The sequence below is a fragment of the Bos mutus genome, chromosome 13 (assembly GCF_027580195.1).
Source record: "Bos mutus isolate GX-2022 chromosome 13, NWIPB_WYAK_1.1, whole genome shotgun sequence".
In the NCBI taxonomy this organism is placed as follows: domain Eukaryota; kingdom Metazoa; phylum Chordata; class Mammalia; order Artiodactyla; family Bovidae; genus Bos; species Bos mutus.
The window spans coordinates 6,699,790-6,721,496 of NC_091629.1; the positions used below are offsets into that span (position 1 = coordinate 6,699,790).

At 40.9% G+C, this 21,707-nt stretch overlaps 1 protein-coding gene across 15 annotated transcripts in view; it reads right to left on the minus strand.

Annotated features, from left to right (window-relative positions):
* Positions 1-6,161: 6,161 nt before the first annotated feature.
* Positions 6,162-21,707, minus strand: part of CREM (cAMP responsive element modulator) — a 67,715-nt gene continuing 52,169 nt past the window's right edge. For 3 of the 15 annotated variants that reach the window (XM_070380945.1, XM_070380947.1, XM_070380948.1), the window contains 3 exons: positions 14,960-14,995; positions 11,020-11,176; positions 6,767-7,330 (listed from right to left, as the gene is read on the minus strand). In XM_070380945.1, the coding sequence (XP_070237046.1) occupies positions 7,186-7,330; positions 11,020-11,176; positions 14,960-14,995 (338 nt within the window). In that variant the 3' untranslated portion in view covers positions 6,767-7,185. Of the gene's footprint in view, positions 7,331-11,019; positions 11,177-14,959; positions 14,996-18,380; positions 18,519-18,540; positions 18,979-19,276; positions 19,429-21,707 lie in introns of those variants that run through there. The other 12 variants (XM_070380946.1, XM_070380949.1, XM_005906466.3 and 9 more) reach the window with 11 other exon arrangements.

Consider the following 21,707-nt stretch of genomic DNA (forward strand, 5'->3'; position numbering starts at 1 on the left):
CAACTCCTGGAGTTCACTCAGACTCATGTCCATCAAGTCAGTGATGCCATCCAGCCATCTCATCCTCTGTCGTCCCCTTCCCCTCCTGCCCCCAATCCCTCCCAGCATCAGAGTCTTTTCCAATGAGTCAACTCTTCGCATGAGGTGGCCAAAGTACTGGAGTTTCAGCTTTAGCATCATTCCTTCCAAATATTAAAGTCCTTTAAAACTGGTTTTGGACTAGTTATATGTTCTGTTATATAAACTTTAATTTGTATAGTTATTATACATTAAAACTGTAAATTTAAAAGAATTTTTAAAATGTCCATCTAATTATATAAAAATCAATAAAACTATTAAAATAACAAATTTGATTTAAAAAATCAGATAAAATAATCAATAAAACTTTTCAAATAACTAGTTAACATGGAGAGAAATCTTCTAAAAGGAGTATAGTCTCTCTTATTTATGACTAATTTAGTCCTTTGAAGAAGTAAAATCAATAAGTCGGGTTATGGGAAGGTAAATCTTCTAAGGCATTGAAAACCACAGTGGTTTCTGGGCTGGCAATACTTCCTTTTACTCAGTGCAGCCGTGTTAAGATTGAGCAAGGCAGAGACTTGTGAGCTGGAAAATTTTCAGTCACATTTTGAGCATATTCATAAATAACTGTAAGTGAAGTAACATTTGTCTAAATAAAGTCTTCAGGTGTCAAAATCTTAACCTACATGATCCGGATCAAAGTAGACACCCCTTCCTTCATTAAGGCCAGTTTCAGTCTAAGGGCATTTTGCTCATGAATTCTGTACCACGTCAGAGATGGATGGATCCAGCAAGGTCCGGCAGCCTCCCACTGTTTCAGGGGTCATAACGGCAAATGGTTTCTCAGAAAACTATGCTTTCACCAAAAGCTGGTAAAAAATCCAGTTTATAAAAAAAGAGAGGCATTGTGGTAATGGAGTTAAGAGTTCTGAGTATTTCTAATCTCACCATTCCCAGTAACTATCAACATTTAAATAAGTCAACCTGAAATCTGGTTTCCTTGTCTATAAAATGAAAGCAGTAAGTTACACCTTTATCACCTCTTTTTAGCTTGGGGATTCTATTCCAATGTGTAAGTCTGCAGCTTTGATATCCCAACATCTAATCCTCAATCTGTAGTACCATTTTCTCCTGACTGGCTTCATGGATTTTAAACACCAGAGAGAAATGGATGCATGCTCTCAGACGGATAACCAGCAAGGGCCTCCTGTCTAGCACAGGGAACTCGGCTCAGTGTTGTATGGCAGCCTGGATGGGAGGGGAGTTTGGGGGAGAGTGGATACAGGTCCATGTATGGCTGAGTCCCTCTGCTGTGCACATGAAGCTATCACAACAATGTTAATTGGCTACATTCCAATATAAAAGAAAAGGTTTTAAAAAGCAATGGATGCATGCTCTTGTTCATTACAACAGGAAGGGTTCAGGCGTTCTTAAGTCTACCCAGTGGGGCCACAGAGTGTCTCCAGCCACCACCCACCTGGCCAGCACGCGTGCCCTCCGGCCACCTTCTTGCTTTGGGTCCTGGCTCCCTTGCTCGCTGCCGGGTTTGCTCTCGGCCCTGAGCTCTAGCAGTTGTGTGACCTTGGGCAAGTCACGCACCCTCTCCAAGTCTACTTCCTTGTCTGCAAGATGGAAGATGGCGGTGATGGTAAAAGCACCAATACTGATGAGAATTAGGTGCGATAAGCCCGTGTGGCATGCAGTTTGGTGCTGGGCACAGGGACAGCACTCAGTGAATGGCAGCCATTGCTTTGGATAACAGCTGTGTGGTTGGAGCCTCCACAGGACTCGGGATGTAACAGAAGAGTCCATGAAGTGCCAGTGTTGCCACGGCCCTGACCCTCTCTCCTTCCAGACCCTTTCTCACTTGTAGCGACGAACATCCTGCCTGACCCCGCAGGTCTCTTTCCAGAAACCTCTCATCACAGTCCTGAATACGGCACAGCGACCTAAGGAAACAGGAGGCATCATCCATGAATCTCTTTCCCAAAAAAGAAACTGGTGACCGCAGTTGCCTCCCGGGTGACGGGAGCCAGGGATGGGAAGCAGACTTTGCACTCTATACCTTTGTATCCTTTGAATTTTCAACCTCAAATATGTCTTACCTATATTAAAAACTAAAGTTGATTTCTGAAAAGTAAAAGGATACAATTTATTTTTTAAAGGTGACACCTTCCCTCCGGACAGTCGGGGAGCTGAAAGTCGAGCCTCACAGGCTTCCTCATCCCCCGCCCCAGACCTCAGGGTTGTGGGCAGAAGCCATGGGGGCACAGAGGGGAGGAGAAAGGGTGTTAAGTTCAGACTCTGACTCTTTCTGCACAAAGATCCAAGGAATTCATAGATTCGGAGCAAGGCTTTATCTCCAAATCTGATTGATGGCCCAGGAAAGGTAAAGATCTGGATTAAAAGCAAGAACATGGACTCCCTGGTAGTTCAGTGGTTAAGACTCCACACTCCCAAAGCAAGGGTCACTGGTTCAATCCCTGGTCGGGGAACTAAGATCCCTTGGCCAAACAATAAAAAAAAAAAAGTAAAAACAAATGGTAATGAAGTGTGTGCAGTGCAACCCACACTGAGCTTTGGTACTATTTACAAACAAGCAGACATTTTTTTTTTTTAATAAGGAAATCTGAAAAAACAAAAACCTCTATCTTCCTGAAAACTAAGACTGGCTTAGAAATAAGAAGGGTTGCATTTTATTTAAGCACATACAACCTACTGTAACAGAATGCAAGGTTACTTTTATTAGTTTTCCATCTTTGATGAGCTTCCCTCGTGGCTCAGATGGTAAAAGCATCTGCTTGCAATGCGGGAGACCTGGGTTCAATCCCTGGGTGAGGAAGATCTCCTGGAGAAGGAAATGGCAACCCACTCCAGTACTCTTGCCTGGAAAATTCCATGGATGGAGGAGCCTCGTAGGCTACAGTCCATGGGGTCGCAAAGAGTTGGACTGAGCGATTTTACATCTTTGATGGAATTATGTGTGAAGAGACTTATCTTAAATCTCGTCATAAGTCATCACACAGTATCCTGTGGCAAAATAAATCTTTGAAGTACGAACACTGTGTTAACAATGGTTTGTGTTTTAAAAAAATACATTTGTAATTCTGAAATGTAGGAATATGAAATGTGCTTAGGAGAAAATGGATTTATAGAGAAGCTTACCCACAAAGCATAAAGATTAAACTGTGCCATGCTTGAGTAGCTGGCGTGGGGTTGGGTGTCTCTAGGACCACCTCAGATGCGGCACCTCAGATCTGGCACCTCAGCTGCCGAGAAGCTTGTGAAGTGCTGATAACTCAGCAGGGCTGGCTGAGTCTCAGGGGCAGCCTGTGCCGCACATGTGCCCAAATCACGCCATGATTTTTGGTTGAGGACTAGAGAAGCAGTGTGTTGGTCTCAAGAGTCCTCATACTTTAAAAATGTATTTTAGGCACAAAGGCACAGCCTTACTGGACATAAGAAGAGCTGATGAAGGAAGCAGAGAGGCGAGGCTGCTGATACAAATGGTGCTACTTCGGGTAAGTGCAGAGCTCCTGGCCACACACCCAGCAATGTCCTCCCTCTATTCTTCCATTTTGAGCAATTTCAAGTCAAAAGCCACCTAGTTAAATCTGACAAGGTGGTGTAATCCTCCAACCTAGGGTCAATAATTTCTATTTCAAATAGTCCAGGTGCAGAAACTCTTAGGATTAAAAGAATAAAGTCACAGACACAGTGACAGCTCTGGATTCCATGCAGCACTGCTGCATGAGACAAACGATGTTCACACAGCTTCCAACTTACCTCTGGCTCCATCTACCAGGAGGCTGCAGGCAGTATCTGCTAATGCTGGGTGGAGAGCTAGCACATTGTGCTAATCTAGCAGCAAAAGATGAGGTTCCAAGGTACAAATCAGATAAGCCAGAATCTGGGGAAGTCCTGTGCGACTCAGCCTCAAGTCCCACCAAGGTCCCCAACCCCTGGCCAGCTGCAGCCTCACACATCACCAATACGGGAGACCCCATTAGCTGCCCACACCTGGCTCTTCTGGAATCCAGTTCTATTCAACACCAATTGGCCATATGCTTCACAGAAGCTGGCCGCCCTCCCAGCCCCAGAGGTTGCATCCTCACTAGGAATCCAAAGCTTTTAACTCCACTCTCCAGGCCAGTGAGCAGCTGCGGAAGGGGGTGACGAGCGTCTGGCAGGTGAGACTCAGCTGGTGAGACCTGCAGAAGGTCTTCTGTGCAGGTTTTCTTTGCTCTGAAGACAGGACAACCAGAAGAGGTGCTGCCGGCTGCCCTCTGGTGCTTGTATCCAGGCAACGATACCAGGATTGAGAGGCCAGCCTATACAGGGAGCTGATGCTCGTGAGGCCGTGTTGAGCCACTGAATCTCCCACTGAATCTCTGGGCCTGGTGTCTCATGAGATGATAACATTTCCTCATGTTTAAACTACTGGGGAAAAGGGGGGGGGCATTGGCTATCTGGGGGTCCCAAGTAGTCAGATGCAATCTCCTTCCCCTGAAATGACAGAGTGGGGTACACATGTATACGCACAGCTGCTGTCGAACCAAATGGACTCCCCCTCCATGAGTCCTAATTTCACCTCCTCCATCTCCTTGACTCTTCTCCTAGGAGGGGGTCTGCTCCGTACCCCATCTAGATACACACACCCTCACCGCTGCATTTCCAGTCACTCCCAAGTCTGCCTCCTTCAGGAAGACCCCGTCTGGCTTCGCCCACATCTGCCTCCCCTTCTGACCTACTGCATCTCCTGCATCCACTTGTTTACACCCTGTCTGCCAATCCCTGGGTCACCCCCTCAGTGTCCACACTTCTGAACATACATCTCATTTACACAGACTCTGAGCAACTGAATGAAAGGTTGAGTGATGGAGTGAATGGTAACTGCATGAGTACCAAGCACCCTTCTCCTTCACTTGAAACCTGGGGTTTTCCTTTCCTCTTTTCTTTCTTATCTTCCTTCCTCATCTTACTTCTCTGTAGAATGAAAGACAAACATTGAGATAAAAGAGATTCAGAGCTCAGGCTCTGTTGGGTGGATTAAGTATTTCTAGAGAAAGCCGCAAACGGTGCACCTGGCCTCCTGGGAGTTACAGATAAGGGATGATGACATGGGGTGGCACTAAGATGCCACACAGCGGCCTCCTATCCTGCACCCCACACTGCACACAGAAGCCAGCTCCACTGCTGAAACTGGGGGAGGGGCAGCCTTCACAGGTCGGGAGTTACAGCAGAAACTAAGCTGAGTCCAGCCCACAGGAGGCCTTCAGCAGATGTCCCATGAGTGAGTGAGGTGACAGAGTATCTTGCGGTCAGGGCTTTGGGCTTACACATGTCTTCGAGGTTTTTTATTATAAAAGTAGGATGAGATGTGAATACCAGTAATAACCCATTCGACGTAATGAACTTCATCTGAAAGTGCTGACTCAAAAGTATTTGATCTAACAAGTAGCTATCTCAAAGTGAAAAATAAAATCTTGAGTTGTCCTAGATTTTCCTTTCAAATTCCTATGGTGGGACTTCCCTGGTGGTCCAGTGGTAAGAATCTGCCTTGCAATGCAAGGGGCTTGGATGGGATCCCTGATTGGGGAACTGAGATCCCACAGTCTGTGGGGCAACTTAGCCCATTTGCTACAACTAGAGAGTCCATGAAGCAGCAAAACATCCCGTGTGTCGCAACTAAGCCCTGACGCAGCCAAACAAATAAATATTTAAAAAAAACAACAAAAAACCAAACCCTCCCATGGTTGTTAGCCACAACTCACAATAGAGGATCACCAGCAGGAGATTTCCAGACCATGTGCAGAGAGGCCTAGTCCATCACACCAGCTGAATCTCTCAGAGCTACTCCGCTGTATACAGCTAAGCCCTGGGGCTGGGTTTCTGAGACGATGGCAGAAAACACATGGCAGAAAACACGGCTCACTGTGGAAATGGGCAGTGGAGCCCGTGAAGGTCTGCAAATACAATTTGAACTTGTAACTCGGCACAGGTATTAAAATATGTGTCACCTTTCATCACCTTAAGAGCAAACCAACACTAAAAGCTTCTGCAAGATCTTTTATATTACACCGTAGAGTAAAAACTGTAGTCAATGTTCGGATAGTTGAAAGAGCACAAACACTACAAAGTGTAACCAACATGGTTCTATTAAAAACTGTTGTCAACTCTGGCATTCAAGGACAGCAATACAATATTTTCTTTACAAAGCAACCAATATAAAAATCTGCAAATGCCATAAATTCATTTATAGGCTATTATTTTCACATAGGCATGTCACTCGATTCTTTCCATTCCTTCTTTCTTTCCATTCTCTCCTGAGGTATTTTTTTGTGGTTTATTTTTATTGTACTGCTGGATGCATTTATCTTTGATCACCCTTTCCTAAAATGATTTTTAAAGATCTGCAAAAAGTTTTTATTGCATAGGACACTATTCATGACACAGAGATTGGGAACTGCAAATATGTGGCATTGGAACAAGTCTTAGAAATATTGCATTTTAAGAATCTGTTACAGACTTTTTTTTACAGTTTGTCTCTTTTAAAAAAAAATTGAAGTTACAGCTAAGAGTTAACTACGTACAGTGAAGCAGTTTGGGAATGTTAGAGATTAGAAAATACGCTGAATGATACAAAGGAGGAAAAAAAAGCCATAATTCTTGCTGGCTATATATTGTATTGCCTTCAAAAGCAACTGTACAGGTTGTAATCAGTTCATAGTTAAATATTTCTACTAATCTGTTTTGGGAGAGCAAATGTCTTTCAAGGTTTCCAGTTCCTCTATAAGCTTCTTGTTTTGAACTTCCAGCACCGCGACTCGACTCTCCAGACACTTGACATATTCTTTCTTTCGACGTCGACATTCTTTAGCAGCTTCCCTGAAAGAAAATAGAAAGCAAAAGGGCAAACAAAACATTTTTTCGCATGCACGCTACTGACAAGGAGGCTGAAGGAGGCTTGGGAAGTGTGATCGTGGTTGCATTCCCCATCCTGGGACAAGAGGTCTCGTTCAATTTCAAACACTAAAGCCAAACTGGGTTCTCAAGGGTCACCGGGGTCCCTTCCACAAGTCATTCCACATGGCAATTAGTAGCATGGCTGCACCTCCTGCCTTGATTAGAGTTCAGAGCAAACAAGGTCCGAGTCAAAGACAGTTACTCTGCTTTATGGCAATAAAGATCTTTGAGGGCCTTGAGTTCCTCAATGAGGGTCTTGTTTTGGTTTTCAAGCACAGCCACGCGGTTTTCAAGACACTTGACATATTCTTTCTTCTTCCTGCGACACTCCCGGGCAGCTTCCCTGGAACCAACACAAGGCAAGTGACAAGGGGAACAATCTCTCAGCGCAGTCCAGAGCGGCCCCCCGGGCTCAACCACCAGGCGGTCCTCGGTCAGGTCTGGAGAGAGCCGCACGACAGCTGTGACCAAGCACGTGCCTGGGCGTGTGGTCACCCTCAGCCAGCAGGAGCGATGGCAGAGCGACAACAACTGGCCCGGCATCTGTGGTACCAGGTGTTTCCTTAGGGCGCATGGCCCATGGTCACAGGGACCAGAGAGGTTTTCAGTAACCAAAACGATAGGAACACATCCCCACATGAATTTCTACCAAAAAAAAAAATTACAGATCTGTTCAATTCTCTTAACTATCTTTGTCCACCAAAAGCTACATGTTCCATCACGAGTTAACTTGGATCAAAAATGATTAAAAAAATTAATCCTCAGCAACCTTAAACCTCAGTATGGGAGGTTATTATTCTTCAAGACTAAATCTCAGTTAAGACAAGATCAACTGGGACGGCAAGCAATAATTTATTGGCTGGAAAAACAACACAGATAAGAATAACAGGTCATGCACATTCTCATAAACCAAAATTAAAGGGACTCAGCTTTTGAAAATTAAAGGAGAGAAGACAGGGTACAGAATACAACCCTCAGTAATTCAGACAACTTAAACCTGGAAATGTGAGAATGCCATGACAGAAATCATGGAAAGGACATGAGACATACATCTGCAAACCAGGACTGCAAGCAGTGCAGACACGCCCAGAGGAAGGCCAGACCAGCAGCCAAAGCAACACACACAGATGAACCCACGAGCCGAGTCAGCTACTTTCACGCGTAACCCCACCAAAAAACAATGGACACAGCCAGCATTTTCTCTCCTCCTCTTTTTTTTTCAAGGAGGGAGAAGGTGGCAACCACATCATTTAACTCCTCTGCAGAAGATACCCTTTGATCACAGCTTTATTTTGGAGCATTCCTTTGAGAAGAACTGCCTTTCGGGTACTCATCGTATCAAAAAGCCTACGTTGAAACAGATAATTCAAATATATAAACAAAAGTTGTGTCGAATGTCTAATTACCAACTACGGTAATGCCAGTTACTTCTGCTGCAATCCTGAACTAGGATTGACATATGCAACACACTTGGCCGATTCTGTTTTATGTTTGGGGATAGTTGATGCTCACTAACAACTGGTTATCTGTGTTTTCTCTGTGGGAATTAAGGGTCAGCAGAAGAGAGACCTTGAAATCCCAATGAACGGCAGGAAAAGATCAAGCCTTACTGCCTAGCTGGGAACAATGCCGTCACCCTGTGAATTTAAGATGTTCTCAGACTTCTCAACCAGTTAACAGAAAAATTAACAGTGTAAAAGTGAGCCCAATCTGATAAACACAGATTAAGTTAATCTAAATGATTCACATGGCAAAGTCAAGAGTAACTCCAATCACACTTGGCAGTTTGGGAGCATAATTCAACTCTTTCACAAAAAAATGAAAATATATTTCTGAATACCAAGCTTTTCATGATTAAATCATCATATGGAATTCTAGATCTGGAAGGAAGATAGTCATTTTATAAAACAAGTTACCATGAAAGGAAATTTTAAATATTGAAGAGCAGTGTCGTGGGATGTCTAATTTTTCAAGTTTTATTTACCAAGGTCAACTATTTCTAGTGAAATGTCCATACTTCGTGTTTCATGTGTCTGCCTGCATGTTACCAGAGTCAAATGTTCTAGGCACAAAGCTCTGGATGGTCATACCAGTAGGTGGTACATTCCTAAGTTGTCTCAGCTACGGAAAACACCTGTTTCTTCTATTAATAGTTAGCTCAGCTTTCAGGTCTTGCATTTGTCTGAAGATATCCTTGGCGTGGAAAAGAAATACACAGCAAAGAGGAAACGCTGACAAGCTTGTTAAAAAAATAAAAACCGTCGTGGGATTGGTAGAAATACAATTAAGTATCTATTATGAATGCCAGCCAAAGAATTTAGTCTTTTTAGAGAGAGAATGTGTAACAGGTCTTTTACATGAATAAGTCAGTCCTACGTGTCTCTACATGGTGGGGCTATGGGTAATTTTAATTCTTTCTGTAAGGCCATACAACTAAATGTGCAGCTGACACCAAGGTCTCTTGCAGGTGACCTCAGTGTTAGTGCTGTGTGGGCTCTGGGTAAAGACAACCTGAACGCACTTCCAGGTTCTGGGCAGTTTGGGCTGTGTGATTTTAGCCAGCTTATTACCTGACCTCTCTGAACCTCAGCTGCTCATCTGTAAAGTAAGGAGAATGTGTATGTGTGTATGCTCAGTCATGTCTGACTCTTTGCAACCCCATGGACTGTAGCCCACTAGGCTCCTCTGTCCATGGGATCTCCCAGGCATGAATACTGGAGTGGGTAACCATTCTCTTCTCAGAGTATCTTCCCGACCCAGGGATCGAACCTAGGTCTCCTGCATTGCAGGCAGATTCTTTATGGTCTGAGCCACCAGGGAAGCCCATGAAAAGTAAGGAGAATAACTAGACCTATTCTCATGTGAAAGCTATGTGCCTGCGAGTTAAAGAAATGGTAAAAACAAGCATTGAAAACTTGCTCAAAGCATTTGTCATCTGCTTTTCTCTTGTCCTGCTCTGAAACTGAAATCTCAAAGCTAAAATAGACCCTTCTCAGAATTCCTCGCACCTAGAGACTGTCTCAGTTATTTCAAGCCCAGAAAATATGCAAGAACATGTGAGAAAATGAGAGAGGGAACTAGAAGTATATGTACTACAGGAGGTATCTCTACGTGGTGGGGCTGTGGGTAATTTTAATTCTTCCTCTTGCTTTGTCCCTGCACTCAGCGAGAATTTTTCAGAATAGACTGTACTTTGGTATAATAGAGAAAAAACGAAGTTACAAAATGGATAGAAAACTACATGTAAAAGACTTAGAAAATTCTGAACTCATACTCAAATTTATTTTGCTCATAAAGAAGCTTTTTTTTTTTTTTTTTTTTTACAGGATCTTTAACAAGTCAGAGGGGTGGGATGGGGTGGGATGGGGTGGGAGGTGGGAAGAAGGTTCAAGAGGAACAGGACATATGTATGCGTATGGCTGATTCATGCTGATACATGGCAGAAACCAACACAATCTTGTAAAATAATTATTCTCCAATTAAAAAATAAATAAAAAACAAGTCAGGCAATCGTTTTATTTCAGTCTTTTTGTATAAAGTATAGAAGTACTTCATTATCATCATCGAACCATTTTCTAAGGTTTTCATTGTATCTGAATGTCTTATTTCATAATAATGATAATTATATTGACCATACTAATTGACAAATTAAATAATGATAATTTTTTAAAATATTGATTATTTTAATTTTTATTGAGTATAGTTGCTAAGAAGCTTAAAATTACTTATCACCTATTTCACAAAGTAAATACCAAGTATAAAATGAATCTTTATTTGTAATAAAGTCCTTCTGTTGTCATTAAAAAAATTTAATGTTTCATTTAGATATTACCCTACAACACAGGGGGATGTACCTCGGCTGATGAAAGAGTTTCACGGCTGGAACTCTGATTAGAAAACTTACCTATGAGCACAAGCAGAGCAGGAGTCTACACAGAATGCCACAAAACACGTAACATGGGAGAAATAGCTGAGGACTGTAGGAAATGACAGGTCCCCTACGTGGCCGCAGTCCCTGATGGGACGCCTTACCTGTTTTTCATTAGCCTCAGCTCCCGTTTGCGTGTCGCTTCCTCTGCTAGCTGCTGGGGACTGTGCAGGCTTCCGGGGGAGGCAGCCATCACCACTCCCTGTGGCAAAGCAGTAGTCGGAGCTCGGATCTGGTAAGTCGGCATGTCGCCAGTGGCAGCTGCAAGGAAACAAAATGGCACAAATCATAAACAATTTCCCACTTGATATATTTTATATAAAGTTTACCTGGAAATAACCACCTTCTTTTTACAAGTTGTGAGAGGTGATCTTGCTAATGTTTAAGATGACTGTTCAGGGCATTATAGAAATCTTAGGTATGAAAGATCTCATGAGCATTTGGAACAATGATACTCAGGATGGTCTATACATTTAATAGAAAAATGCCCTAACACTTTTTAGAAAGTTTTTTTTTTTTAAATCAAAGGCTAAAGTAGGGAGACTTTTGAATTAATAGTTCATTTAGCCTAAAATCAGTGGTATGCTGATACGTATTTAACCGCAAGCTCTCCAGGAGGGAAAAAAAAGCCCTGGTCTGTAGTGTTTATCGAATCCCAGGATGTGAACACTTTCACCATGGCCAGTTTCAAGCTACCAGTGTGACTTCACTAGATGTAGAAGAGGAAAGACATACTATAGTAAGGGGCACACCATGGAGACAAAACAGATGTAAATAACCTCAAGATCATGGATATAATTATTAGAAAGGATGAGTTTTAAGTGTTTATTAATGTACTTTATTTGTTAAGTTTATGTGTATTATCAATACATCTAATTTTTACTGATAACTATTTTTGCAGTCAGTTCATAAAAATCCTGAAAATGTAATCATCGGTACCAGCAAACCAGTGGGAGCTGCCCCTTGCACACTTTATTTAAGCAGAACATCTGTATCCTCTGAATAGCCCAGTGAAGAGATTTTCCCATAGCCTACATCATACCTGAAACAGTTCCTGAAAATCTTTAAGTGCAAGTGTTATTAACAGATGATGACTAACTGGGCTGCTGGAAGGAAAATACTCGCTTACTGTATTTTCCGCTTAAAAACAAGAACAAAATAAGAAACAGGAAAGCTCTACTTAAAACTGGTTTCTCTGCAGAATAATAATTTTTGTCTTTCCTAGGTTCCTTGGAATAATAACACATTTCTAAGCAATCATTTTTTTAAAACACATTTTCTAATTATAATATAATCATAGCTAAGTGATAAATTTAAATATTTAGTATTCAGACTGAATACTAAAAGTCCTCAAAGTGTCCTGATTTCAAAGTTTGTCTATCCACTGCCATAAACACAGCTTCCTAGAAAGGACAGATGGATTTAAGTCATGAAACATTTTTTTACCACCAACTTTTCAACTTTGAGAATGAATGGTCCATAGTTAATCTGACATTCATTTTGATGAGATATTGCAAAATGCATGCTCTCTCAAAGTTAAATGCAAGAAAGGTTTAAAAAGTTATCAAATTCTATAAAAATTGGTCTGAACCTAGTGCCAATCAAAATATGAAAGGCATCATCACTATGTGTCATTGAAATGTATTATACCCATTGAGTAAGAAACAAAATTTTACCCTAAAGGGAGACAAAGACTTTTTCACTAAAGTGGAATATTATCACTGAAAATAGCCAACCAGTTTAAAAGCTTCATCAAAAATGATCTATGTGCTTCTTTTGGATATATACCAGGGTTTTTTTTCCCTCTAGGGCTTGAGAATTAAGTGAAAGAATAAAAATATGGCTTTGAGTGAAGATAACAAGGTCTTTGTAAGATTAACAAAACCACTTATAAATTTCTCCCTTCTGTATATAGTTTAATAAACAATCATGATAAACAGGAACTGTGATAGATATAACAATCAGTAGCAAAATTCAATATTAGTAAACTTGGGAAAAATCCTAAATTTATTTTTGTGACTATTTAAAACACTGTATACACAGATGTCTTATTATATGTCGCAGAAAATTTTGAAATATTTTGAAATTATTTAAGAAGATATTTTAAAAAATCAGTTGTAAACTGTTAACTTCCTTAAGATTTTTAAGAAAAACTTCAAATCATATTGCCAGGGGAACTAGAATGGTGCACAGAACACCACAGTGGTCTCCTTTCTCTGTACTCACATCAGGGGAAGGTGGTTAAGGGTTAATAAAGGTTAAACAATGGAACAGCTGGAGGCGACAGAGGCTTTCTAAAATTGGAACAATGGCCTGTGACGAATGAGAAGTTCTTGTGTCGTCCCTGTGCTGACATTTGCAGGCGGCAAGGATGCAGACCTTGGTCTAGAGTTGCTCTGGCCAAACACTGCTCACAAAGAGTGCAATAAAAATTAGCAGCAAGGCACAGAGGGGTTCAGGATGCTTGCTCTAGTTTTGTATATATCTGCTATTTTTGGTACTGTAAGTTAGAGCAGACTGGTTATGTGATATACAAAAGTTAAAGAGCATCCATTTTTTAAAAAAGGAAAAGGAGTAGAGGGAGGAATATTTTGCAGGTGAAAAAATAAAGTTCATTCACTGGTCTTAAAGCCAGAAATGTTTCTGAACTTGTGCCTGTTTCCAAAAGCTGAAACTACCTTCCAAGGGCCAAACTTGGCACCATGAAGAAGAGCGGCACTTTTTAAAGAAGTATTCTTAAAACATTTTGAGCAACAGCTCAGGAAAAAATACAGCTATAAAATGATATCTTGGAAAGGAATGTTGTATTTGGATGTATTAGTTGTAGATTATTCGCTAACAAAACTAGGTTTTATTATACTTTTTCAGACCTAGAATATATTCATTCTATCTCCTTCAACAAAAAATCACCCTGCAGTGCATTAGTTCAAGCCACAGATAGGAATTAATGTAAATTAGTAGGAATTAGCATCAATTCCTATAATATCCCCAATAATTTATGTGATGGTGCTATTCTAATGTCTAATGGTTACTGAATAAGGATCAAAGATGAATTCCATATATTGAAAATATGATCTTATTAGTAAGCATGTTAGTAAGATATGGGCAAAGAGAATCTTTTGTTTTAAGGAAATTCAAATGTCAAAAAGTTTTGTTTTTGAAACAAGTTATCAAAAAGTTTTTGTCTTAGCTTTACTTTTCAGCGAAGTGATTCAGTGGTAATAAAGCAGGTCAGATGTTGAGGATCACAGTTCAAAGAAACCTATTAGATTCTTCGGTGTCACACTCTGATCCATGGATTCTTACAAAGGCCAATTCCTATTCCTTCTAACTACTAAAAGTGCCCAAATTATTTTTTATTCCAGAATTTCACTGTACACATTATTTCTGAAAATAAGTAGACCATGTGTGGGGGCTTTAACCTCATGATCAACGAAAAACAAGGAAAAGATATTGATACACTAATTTTATTCTAAGGCTGCAAACTTTAAAGACAAGTCAGGGACATCTTTTTTACCTTGGTATCCCCTAGAATCTAGCTCGGTCTTTGATACTGTAAGTGCCTAGTGAGTTTACATGTGTACCACACGGAGTAAAATGTAAACTTCCTGGGGTTTTGCAAAAGTCCACTGTCATTTAGAATGTCTAACATAAGCAATATTAATTATAAGACCATAATGAGCTATTGTTATTATAGCTAAGTCTTTAACACTAAGCCATGGAAAGCCCGATAAGGTGCCATGTGTTGATTCAGACTTCTTGATAAAAGGCACTATTTCTTCAGTCTTCCCTTAGGTAGTGGTCATCTAACCTGGCATTTTAGAAGGAGAGAAGTTCTATTTATAGTGCGATTCCAGCCATCTAACTCCTGACATGAAAAAAAGAAATGTTTAGGTTTAGTATCAATATTTCATGAGAAAGAAAATTCCTAGAACTCTCACTTCTGGTCAGTAACTTCATACCTCTCTTCGTAAGCTTTAAACACGGTACAGCAGAAAAAGCATGGGGCTTGGAGTTGGGGTTCTAGTCAGCTCTGCCACTTACCAGCCATGTGACTTGGGGCAAGTTCAGTTTCCTCATCTGTAAAATGGGGATACATGGTCTCATTTAATACTCACAATAAACCCTGTAATGTATGTCAAAGTGTCTAGCACAGTGCCTGGCACATGGTAGGTTTTCAGCAAATGTTAGTTCCCTTCCTCTTCCCTTCCTTAAGTTCTGAAAGACAATATTCCAGATTATGCTTATACTGTATATTAGTTCAAAGGCATATAACAACCATAAATATATTTCCCCCTGGAGTTTCCCTTCTAACAAACCTGGGTAATAGAAATGGTTGAAATGTGTGGCTCTTATTCCTTATTGTGCTTTTTAAAAAATATGCCTCTTAAAAAACTTTTAAAATTTCTACTATAAAAATTTATACTATATATTCTATCCCCTTAGAGAACAAATTATTAAGCAATAATAGAAAACATCCTTCTTAAGGTGTATAGTCATTTAAAAGAGAACCTCAAAGGTGGAGAATCACAAATAAACAGATGGTACAATCTTATCAGCCTGGTGATGAGAAAACTGTCGAAGGTGCTTGTTTCTTTCTAACAAAGAAAAGAGGAAACCCAGCCAAATGCCTAGCTTGATAACTTCCAGAGTGAAACGATTTACCAACACCCCTATTGACGGTGATATCATTTGCTTATTTATTGAGTTCTCTGAGCACATTAACTGAATAAAGATCTCTTTTTCTACACACAGCTCCTACCTTCATGTGTCACGTTGCTCTATGTGCCCAATCCCAAACACACTGGAGAAATGCAAGCAATGGAGGTGACTTAGCAGTCATACTGGTTAGCACGGGTTGCTTGCCCTGGCTCCAGCAAAGCAACAGCATCCTCATTTTCCTTTTCTGGTCCTCTTCCTCCCTGCCACCACACCAGGACTCAAAATGTCCAGACCAGGCGTGTCCTCGCCTGCTGTCTCACACCACCCAAAACCTCCCCTCCTCCACTGCCCCCCACTTTTCCCAGGTAAATGAAGTCCTATGTAAATGTAACTAAATACTGAACACTTTCAAATTTGTTATAATTCCTGTAACACATAGACCCCATAGAATTGAGCCAGTACTATTTTTCATTAAGTTATCCATAAGGGACCTTCCTGAATTGTTTATTAAGTAAAATTCTTCAAGTGAAAAAAAAAGTCCATGTAAAAGATGAAATTATGAATATTAAAATTTAAAGTTCTATACAATAGCAAATATATACTCTATCATCCTAGGAGAGTAAGAATAAATATTCTAGAAAAAAACAACATGATATGGTGTGAACAGGACCCAACAAGGAGTCTGAAAATCCAAAGTTCATCGCTTGCTAACTCTGTGAGCTAGAAGAGCTTCACCCACTCTCATCCCTGTTCAGTTAGATGCAAATAAGGGTAACATCATCCGCAGTCAGTACCTCAATGACAAAGCATGGAAAGTGCTTCTCCTCTCACCTATCTAAACATGGTTTCCTCAGTGGGGACTTTCCCGATCCCTTAACCCTGTTAGCTGCTTCTTGTGGTCTCTCATGCTCTGCCAGCTTTCTTATAGCACTCGCCACATTTGTATTTATTTGTAACAGTAACTTACAGATTGTTTTTAAGTTTACATAAATGCAAAGTATCATCATAATTATTTTATTAGGCAACATATTCATATAGGCATATAAAACTGAGCAAAGTGAAACAAGCATCCAAAATTGTATTTCATTAAAATGTTTTTTCAAAAATAGTGGGAAAATAACACAATGGCAATTTCTATATACTTTCCATGCAGTTACAGCCTGATCCAAAACATTTTTTCATGTGAAAATCTCCAAACAAAAACCTTTTCCAGCAGCCCCTTTTCACAAAGGTGAAATATATCCTTATTCTCATGCATCAAATATTAATTAAGATACTATTTTCCAAATTTGAATAAGTTGTAACTTTTTAACAATTCAGAAATCCAGGCTGAATACCATGACAAAAACTATTTCTGATAAAAATTTAAAGTATAACCAACAGAATCAATCATATAATTCTATAAACCATGGATATTCACTCTCACATTCAATTCCATGATCCTCCTAAAACCTTTTCCAGGCCAATCATTATTCTGGAGCCTGATTCTGGTCTAGATAAGCTTTTCAAACTATAAGTTGTAGACCATAAGTAATTCATTAGTTTCATGGGTCAAGAATGGCATGAAAAAAAAGAATAGAATACACAAGTATATCACAGAGCGTAAGCACTATTTTTGAAACTGTTTTATATAAAGGTACTTGTTTTATATAAACACACACACACACAAAGTCTACTGCAGCATGATGTCAAATGTGCATCATGGTCAAACCGGGTGGGGATGATCCCCTGGAGAAAGGAACAGCAACCCACTCCAGTATTCTTGCCTGGAGAATCCCATGGACAGAGAAGCTTGGTGGGCCATAGTCCATAGGGTCACAAAGAGTCGGACAGGACTGAAGAGACTTAGCACACGTGGTCAAAAAGTTGGCAAGTCAAAGATCCAGTTCCATCCACTCCCTTCAAAATCCTAATGGAGAGGGGGTGAAACTGGGAGTCCAAAGGTGGGGCCCAGAGCTGCACTACTGCCTTCAAAAGGCCCCTTAAACCCTGGGTTTTGGGAGCTCCTCAAAAAAGCAAATAAAATACGCTTTTCATTCTCAAATAGCATTTTAAACAGAACTGATTCTGTGAGAACTGACCAGATTTCCAAAAATAATGATTTCTGAAGACACAATGAGGTCTTGTGAAAAACGTTTGAGATTTTAAAAATTTCAGCATTCTGAAAATTTTAAATTGGAATGGGTAAATCAGGTATAAGCATTGTGGGGAAAACTGTGAGAAAAAAATCTTTTCAAGGATAGTAGTATGTTCACTGTAAACATAAATGTTCTCTTATTTACAAGCAATGGTTAAAAATGTATGCACATTTTTACTTTAAAATTTAATGTTTAAATATACTCTAGTTATTCTCCAATCATTTAATTTTATTTTTTGCTATGATTTGTTTCCCATGTTTGGACATGAAAATTGGAATTAAAGGCTTAGTAAAGAAAAATACACACCAACTAATGATTTTTAGAAAATAAATGCATGCACAAAAATGCCTTTGGTCCTAAAATCATAATGACATGCAGTGTTTGAGGTTAAGTCCATCTATCTCTTACAATAAGTCTGTCATCTGAGGGCTTCTGTAATCTATAGCACTTCCAAAACCTCAACCTCACAAAAACTTCTTTGAGAAAAACAATTTAACACAGGCTTTACTTGCTCAAGACAATGGAATGTTCCCTTTGGGAAGAGAGCGAGATCCACCGAGAGAACAGCTAAAAGGTGTTTACAGTAACCCTGTCTTAAGAAATTCGGCTGCAAGTTTAGTATGGGTCTGGCACTCAACTGCAAGTCACTGAATCACAAGCATTACCTGTAACTGAGAGCATCAACCCCGGGAAGAAGTGAAGGCGGGGGTGGGGTAGGTGGGGGGCGGCCAATCAAAGACTTGCACTCCCCGGGCCAAGCACGAGCGGGCGCTCGGTCCCCAGGCACCTGCGCAGGCTGCTTGGCCCCGCCGGGCACACGCTTACCTGCGGCGCAACGTGATGGCAAGGCTCACGGGACCTGCTGGGAGCTAAGGGCGCCGTCGGGGAGGGTGGCCGCCCCCACCTGCGCGCGGCCGAGCGGAAAGAACTGAGTCAATTACGGCGTGACTCGGACTGACGTCAGCGTGCAGCTCGCCTGCAGTTTAACTTTCCACTCCCCGCTGCACCGATTCCAGGAAATGTAATGACGTAGGCCCTCTGAACCCGGTGAGCTGAGCAGCAGACCGTTTTCCACAGGACGGAAGGAACGGCAGGCTCACCAACACCCTTGACGCACTGGGTTCCTTATTCTGTTTTGCAGCTACATTTGAACACAGCGTGAAAAAAATCGGAAGCTGACTTTGACTTTTTTTTTTTAACAACTTGAACAGAATGTGTGTTTCACTCGCAGCTGCATTGGATCTGCAACAGGTTGCAGATGAATCAACAGCTTATTTTAGTAGAGCAAATGGAGAGAGAGAGGGGGGCGTGGGGTGGGGGCTGGGGGGCGGCGGATTACCGCTTTGGCTAAGGAAGCAGCTCAGTACTGAGGAAAGAAGCAACTACACTCGGATGCCTTCACAGGGTGCCGAGCAGATACGGTTACAGATTAGAAGAAACATCTTACTTCTCAGCTACTAGAAAGTTGATACTTTGGGAAACACTGAAGAGGTCCCTAAATAATTTTTCTAAACTTTAAAAACAATTCTGCGGAATGTAAACCCCTCTTTAAAATTCTTACCTGTTTCATCCCCAGTTACAGCCATGATGGGCTTCTGCATACAGCACCGCCTGGCTTCCCCTGCCGCGGGTCCACATAAAGTGTTCCAAACCAGCAAGCTCGTGCGGTGTGAGTAGGAGTACTGACATCACAATGACATCACTAGCCTATCACTGCCATCAATTTGCTTTGTCACACACGAGCTCACTGAAACCAAACCCTATTAAAACCCTTCCTGTAATAAATCATCTCAGTGTTCTAGTTCCTCATTTTACATAAAAATCGAGTTGGGCTCTGGCAAAAAAAAAAAAAAAAAAAAAAAAAAACCATTTTATTAGCATTAAAAGTTACCTGGTTGTTTTTTATGGGGCTACTTTTAATTATTGTTATGTCCAATGTTTCTAAGTAAGCAAAGTAGGCATAAACCTTAAATATTTTTCTTAACTCATAGATAAAAAGCACTTAACAGATTAAAAAAAAAATTGACAATCAGTCCAGAAAAATGCTGTGAAATACACAGAAGTGTATTTCATTGACGCTTCTAAACTCACCAGGTAAGGAATACCCAGCCACCTTAGTTGACTTAATAAATTTTTATTTGCTACAATACCATAAAATCCAGCTGTTCCTAGGATGACACAGAATTTGCTAATTTCACTTGAAGGAAATGCATACTGAAATTTTAAAAATTCACTCTGCCAAAAGTATTATATAAATTCCTCCAGAAAAATTAGATTGAATCATATGAATTAGCTGATAATTAACCTTTTTGGCCCATAAAATAGCAATTTCATGTGGCTCAATCTAATATGCTATTTTGCTCAATTAAAATCCCTTGAAAAGAATTTTGTGGTTTATAAAGCTCATAAATAAATCACAATTACTATTCATACATTTAAAAAAATACATCCAGTTTTATTTGGATCACTTAGTAAAGGTTCAGCATATGAAGAGCTGGATCATTGCTGGAAATTTAACAATTACAAAGTTAGACAAAAGACTGGCACATGTTCAACAGAAAAACAGACTACAGCCCTGGGGAAGAAAATCATCTACATCTCTCCTGCACAAAAATAAGTGATCTGTCACTGATCTTCTACCCTTATCAGTGGGCTTACAAAGTCCATTCCCTGTAGGACTAGGATTCAATTCAATGTTACCTCAGTGAAAGGGTATTCATTCCACTACCTCCTTCTTGCTTTATTCAATGAAGTACTTCTAGTAAGGCAGAGACTTCACATTCAGACACTTGGGAGGCAAAACATGATGAAGGATCCATGGTTCTAGTAATTTTCCGAAGCACATAAACTAAAGACATCCTGACGAAGTAAGAAAGTCTGGAGACCAATGGAGAGTCCATGAGGGACTCTTTTCCATCCCAGCCATGACTGAGGGCTTGGGTTCAGGACTGTTGATCAACTTTTATTTCAAATTTGAGAAAGTTCACATTGATTTTAATCTCAACATATCTTTAAATTGGCACTTGGTTGCTCAAACCTATCTGTGTAAAAAAAAAGTGTGGGGGTACATCCCTGGTGGTCCAGTGGCTAAGACTCCCAATACAGGGGGCTTAGGTTTGATCCCTGGTCAGGGAACTAGATCCTGCATGCCGCAGCTAAGACTCAGAGGAGCCAAGTAAATAAATAGAAATATATTTTTTAAAAAGAGTAGAGGAAGGAAAGGAAGAAGAGGGGTTGGTTGCTTGGCTGACTACTGCTATTGGTACAGTTTTAATAAATCCCCTGGACTAGATAAACTTGGTTAATCAGCACATGGAACTAGTTAGTAACATTTTTACAGAGAGAGACTATTTCGCTTTCGTTCAATAAATGGTTATCGAACATTACACGTCAGGGGTCCCAGCAGCCAGATGTAGAAGGTTGAGGAAGGCTGCCTAGGAAAGTGTTTCTCAGCATGAAGTGATGGGGGAAGTGCTCCTGCCAGGGTGAATGGCTTGAGGTGAGGCCCCTAGCGGGGAGAGGGCACATGGCACAGGACAGGAAAGGAAAGGAACTCTGCACAGAAGAGGGACAAGTGTAGGGAGAAGTCCAGTGAGGAAGGAAAGCCTGGATCAAGCAGAGGCTTGGGCTTTGTTAGGGACTCTGACTCTAACAAGTAACAGGGTTACTTGTAACACAAGGGTTTTGAGCAGAAGAGGTTGACGTGCTTACACACTTGAAAATTTTACAAACACTACTCTGAACTGCAGAAGGGAGAGCAGAATGGGAAAGAGGAAATGCTGGAGACAGAGACTTTTGTTTCTAAGAAATATTAGTAGCTCCCAAAATCACTGGGAAGGATGAGTAAAGGGAGCCTAGCTAAACTTTCAGGAGCAATCCAAAACACCAGGTCAACAAGGGAGCTGCTGCTTCTGGCATGAGGAAGAAAATCAGGGTGCTGCTCCATAGCCGCCAGCTTCAGGGCAGCCACTGGGCAGTGGCCAGGGATCGCC